Here is a 5,999-nt window from a genome sequence, read left to right as displayed (position 1 = left end):
CTGAGGGACACTGACCAAGCGTCAGTATTTTAAGAGTTGGGAGTGAGAACGGGTTGCTAGAGCCGGTGTTTGTTTTTTTAAAGATAATTTTTTTGGGTCTGATTCAGGACCACATATAAGAAGTAGCCTATATCTGGTTTGAAAAACTCTGATCTGGGCAAGATTTGAGTGTTCAGAAGAAGTCTGACCTGGTCACTTGACCCCAAAGAAATCCGATTTGGGCCACTTTTGCCTGCAGTCTGAACGTAGCCTTACTTACTAACTTACTAACTAACTTACTAACTTACTAACTTACTTACTCACTAACTTACTAACTTACTAACTTACTTACTAACTTACTAACTTACTTACTAACTTACTAACTTACTTACTTACTAACTTACTAACTTACTAACTTACTTACTAACTTACTAACTTACTTACTAACTTACTTACTAACTTACTAACTTACTTACTAACTTACTTACTTACTAACTTACTTACTTACTAACTTACTAACTTGCTACTAACTAACTGCTGCTAACGCACTTACTTACTAACTTGCTAACTTACTAACTTGCTAACTTACTTACTAACTTACTTACTAACTTACTAACTTACTTACTAACTTACTTACTAACTTACTTACTTACTTACTTACTAACTTACTTACTAACTTACTTACTTACTAACTTACTTACTAACTTACTTACTTACTAACTTACTTACTTACTAACTTACTAACTAACTTACTAACTTACTTACTTACTAACTTACTTACTAACTTACTTACTAACTTACTTACTAACTTACTAACTTACTTACTAACTTACTAACTTACTTACTTACTAACTTACTTACTAACTTACTAACGCACTAACTTACTAACTTACTTAGTTACTAACTTACTTACTAACTTACTAACTTACTTACTAACTTACTAACTTACTAACTTACTTACTTACTAGCTTACTTACTAACTTACTAACTTACTTACTTACTTACTTACTTACTAACTTACTAGCTTACTAACTTACTACTTACTAACTTACTAACTACTTACTACTAACTTACTAACTTACTTACTAACTTACTAACTTACTAACATACTTACTAACTTACTAACTTACTTACTTACTAACTTACTAACTTACTAACTTACTAACTTACTTATTTACTAACTTACTAACTTACTTACTTACTAACTTACTAACTAACTTACTAACTTACTTACTTACTAACTTACTAACTTACTAACTTACTTACTAACTTACTTACTAACTTACTAACTTACTTACTTACTAACTTACTAACTTACTTACTAACTTACTTACTTACTAACTTACTTATTTACTAACTTACTTACTAACTTATTTACTTACTAACTTACTTACTAACTTACTTACTTACTAACTTACTTACTAACTTACTTACTTACTAACTTACTTACTAACTTACTTACTTACTAACTTACTAACTTACTAACTTACTTACTTACTAACTTACTTACTTACTTACTAACTAACTAGCTTACTTACTAACTTACTTACTAACTTACTAACTTACTTACTAACTTACTTACTTACTAACTTACTAACTTACTTACTTACTAACTTACTTACTAACTTACTTACTTACTAACTTACTAACTTACTAACTTGCTTACTAACTTACTAACTTACTTCCTTACTAACTTGCTAACTTACTTACTTACTAACTTACTACCTTACTAACTTACTTACTAACTTACTAACTTACTAACTTACTTACTTACTAACTTACTTACTACCTTACTAACTTACTTACTAACTTACTAACTTACTTACTTACTAACTTACTAACTTACTTACTAACTTACTCTTTGATAAAAATGTCTTCTTGTTTCCAGATGAGACTTTCTTTCCATCTCGGTGCCTCAAAGCTCACCCTCCTCTCCCTTGCCCTGGTCTGCCTCGTCCCGCGGACCGTCACATCGTACCCCCACCCCCCCACCGCCCTCCTGCCCACGGGGTTGGCAGCCGAGCTGGAGTCCGCCCTGCTGCACCTCCAGGCCGCTCTGGATGAACCGAGGGTAGGCCTGTAACAATTATTACATAATTGTCAATTTATTTTACATAATCACGGTTTCTTTGTTCAACCGCAATTAATTGCTAACATTAGATAAGGTGCTAAGACTGTCGATGGTAATTGTTGATTTTCTTTAGATGTGCCAAACTGTAATTATATAAGTGATTAGTTGGATTATATATTTTTATTATTATTTCATTTGTTGGTTGTTTGCATACCCTATATACATTCAGAGCAACAAAATCAACACAGGGGTACAGTGAGAAACAATGTTTTATGATAATAAAGAGGCATTGTTTACTTCATAGGCTGTGTATTTTGGGTTACTACATAGCTGGGTCAGTGATATATGTATAAACAAAAGATATATCCTGGGATTCATTCAAAACTTTAATTTGTTTAAAAAAAGTCATTAATAAATAAATACTTAATACTAATCTCAATTATTTCTGTACAGCAAAATTTGGAATTGTTACAGCTCTACCCGAGAGCCGAGTGGGTCGTCCGGCCCGGCGCCTGGGCCACGTGGCGTCAAGACGCCCGGAAAGCCGTGCTGAAACCCTGGGAGGAGAAGGCGCCAACAGAGGAGGAGGAGGACCAGTCCTGGGAAGAGGCGCTGCTGAGGGCCCAGAGAGGAGACCTGGAAGCCCCGCCACTGTCGCCCTTCCCCGGGGGTCACTCTCTGGAGAGCATGAACTATCGGAAGGGTGGAGAAGGGGAGGACGGAGGGAAGAGGAAGGGAGCTCTGACTTCCTTCGCCGGAGGCCTCCAGGCCGTCAGCCGGGAGAAAGGAGGATTCGGTTTCCGCTTTGGGAAGAAAAGATGGACCGACAGGGGATGGTGATGGGGGCGAGCACGGAGGGGAATAAGTGGAACTCATGAGGGAGGGGGTTTTTAACGGGATGAAAGGAGGATGAGGCTGTGAGGAGATGCGTCCGTCAACGGGCTTCTTCCCATATGAGGGTGACGATACACTGAGCAATTTTCTAGCCAATGCACACGGCCTTCCGGCAACATGCCACACGCAGAGTTAGACATGTATTTAAATGATTCTTGGCGACCAAATGTTGCTGGAAAAGTTGCCCAGTGGATCACTGCCAGGAAAGCAAGAAGGTTTAGGGCAGGTTGTGCTTAAAGGAGCAATGTGTAGGATACGGGATATATTGGCAGAAATGGAATATAATATTCATAATTATTTATAAAAACAAACAAACAATGGGCGCCTGGTTCGCTCACCTGGTAGAGCAGGTGCCCATATATAGAGGTTTACCAGCCCAGTCTCATGGCAGTTCGTGAAATGGTGACGTTATTTAATCTATTGATTCGTGTACAGGGACACGATTTTCTCGTTTTTATCGTGATGGTGAGCACAAATTTTAAACTAATGTATTTCAATGGGAAGCATCTTTCGTGATAACAGCACAATTACGGTAGCGAGTAGTATTGAAAAGCCGAAAATCCGCGTAAGGAGGTTGGTCAGGGTGGTGGATGGGTCAAACACCACCGGGACTTTCACCCCGGAGACCGGGTATGAAATGGTCACGTTCCCATTTCGTGGTTACCACCACAAAATAAAAGAGAAAATCGTGTCCCTGTTGACGAATCAATTGATCAAAATAACGTGACCATTTCACGAACTTCCGTGAGACCGAGTTGGGTTTATTCCTCGATGCAGCGGCCGTGGGTTCAACTCCGACCTCCAGCCCTTTGCTGCATGTCGTTCCCCCTCTCTCTACCCTTTCAAGTCTAAGCTGTCCCATACAAATAAAGGCCTAAAATGCCAAAAAAAATGATCTTTAAAAAAACAAACAAACACCGGCTCTAGCAACCCGTTCTCACTCCCAACTCTTAAAATACTGACGCTTGGTCAGTGTCCCTCAGCGTCAGATACCGGCGCAAACATCACGCTTTAGCTGTATGGAAGGCACCAGGCAGAGCAGCAGCTCGACCACGGCGCTGTAAGATGATGTAGTATTAAGAGAGACAACTGTAGCGAGTAGTATGAAAGACCGAAAATCCGTGTAAGGAGGCAGGTCGGGGTGGAGGATGGGTCAAACAACACAGGACTTTCACGCAGGAGACCGGGGGTTCATGTCCCGTTCTTGTCCCGCCTGTCACTGAAACGTACATGATGTAACCCCATCAACGATCTTTTCCTAAACCCGTTCTTGAGTCGCATGTCAGTTAAACGTACGTCCCAACCCAGAGCGTCATGAAGAACCGCCAAGCGTCCCGACCAAACGCATCTAAATATGACGCCAAAGGAAAGTGCTAAATGTGAGTCCCGAGAGCGTCAAATAGTGACACCAAAAGTCCCGACCCAGTGTATCAAAAAGTGACGGACAGAGTCCCGACTTTTTACATCAATAACAAAGGCACCTGACCAAGCGTTGCTTTTTGACAATGGGAGTGAGAATGTGTTGGATCTAGAGAGGGCCTTTTGTGTGTTAGGCTTCCTGCACACTGCCTGCATGGCGTAAGCGTGTCAGATGCGTGGCGTGTCCATTTTTATTTCGGCTCCCATGTTAACAGGTTAGAGTTTGCACACTGCCTGCGTGACACGCTTGAGGCGCGCCAAAAACGCGTGCATGCTAGAAATAGGACCGACTTCTTTTTCACGCGACACGCAAGCGTGTTGGAAGCGTTTCCAGGCAACATATTAAGGAAAAGATGTTAATATGTCATTTTGACACGAATACATTTAATAAATGACATCTTGATGTTTGAAAGTCTCTAGGTTTTGACATAAATGCAGATATAAATGTCATTTAAAAAGATAATAATAAATAATTATCAATTTTCAAATATTGCACCTGTCAATACAGAGTGAAATATTCTGGAGCCTATTTTGCCGTCAATACTGCCGACGTTGTCTTTGCTGTAATCAGATCAGTATATATTTATGTTTAACATGAAGTATACTACTGCTTGGGTGCATTTTATCAATGGGAAACATACATGTGTACTGACAGGGCTAGCAGCAGCATCAGCAGCAGCATCATCAGCAGCAGCCGCGTCAGACACGTTTCTGGTGTGCAAAGACAGAAAACGCCACGCAGCCGCCATGCAACAGAAACGCCACGCCACGCAGCCAGTGTGCAGGAGGCCTTAAAGCCCCTGACACACCAACCGAGAAATAGGCCGTGCAGTTGCTGAATCTGTCTTCATTTCAGATCGACAAAGGTCAGTTTAAAAGATTTTCATCAGATTTTGAGAGACTCTAGCCGCGCTCATCCCGCTCCTCGTTCCTGGGTTAGCACTCCACCAATCAGATGGGTCATTTGAGTCCGACTGCCGGCAGTGCCCGCCTTCCAATTCAACTGATGTCAAATCGGCCAAAATGAAGGCCGACGGCTCCTCCGACAGACAGCGGCACGGGACACACCGAACAGACCCGACGGCCGATTATCGGGTTGGTGTGTCACGACCTTTAAGTACCTAAAGGCATCTGTAGGTTTGACTACAAGCTTGGAAAAAGAGGGGAGGGGTGTTCAGTTGGTTTCAATCTGCAACCTCGCTGCAAGATACCACTAAATCCTACACACTGCTCCTTTAAGTTTGAGAAAATGTTCAAGAGAAACAGCAGGCAGGACATAAACACAAACTATATTTAACGTCTCCATCAACACGACAAAATCAACATATTTAAATCTGAGAACAGAACTATACAACAGAAGCAGTGAGAGACTTCTTTAGTGACAGAAAGCACAGAAAGACAGAAATAATGTTAAAGCTTCTCAATCTCTGCAAACGTGAATGTAAATGTGAAAGTATTTCTGTCAAATCCAAAGTCTAAGAGTCTAATTATATATATATATATATATATATATATATTGGAAGTATGCCTTGTGTGTTAATCTGTTGGCAATGAATAAAGAGTTGTAATACAAAACTCAACAGATTGTGGGATTGGATGTTTTGATTCAGTGTCATCGGACTCGTGGTGCAAAGTA

The 5,999-nt window shown here is 40.5% G+C and overlaps 1 protein-coding gene across 1 annotated transcript; it reads left to right on the top strand.

Annotated features, from left to right (window-relative positions):
- The first annotated feature begins 1,867 nt into the window (after positions 1–1,867).
- qrfp (pyroglutamylated RFamide peptide) lies at positions 1,868–2,890 on the top strand. Its single transcript, XM_078268251.1, has 2 exons — positions 1,868–2,050; positions 2,525–2,890. The coding sequence occupies exons 1-2, from the start codon at positions 1,868–1,870 to the stop codon at positions 2,888–2,890; spliced, it is 549 nt and encodes a 182-aa protein (XP_078124377.1).
- The last annotated feature ends 3,109 nt before the right edge of the window (positions 2,891–5,999 follow it).

Source organism: Sander vitreus, chromosome 14, assembly GCF_031162955.1.
Source record: "Sander vitreus isolate 19-12246 chromosome 14, sanVit1, whole genome shotgun sequence".
Taxonomy (NCBI): domain Eukaryota; kingdom Metazoa; phylum Chordata; class Actinopteri; order Perciformes; family Percidae; genus Sander; species Sander vitreus.
This window is presented reverse-complemented; position numbering and strand designations above follow the sequence as displayed.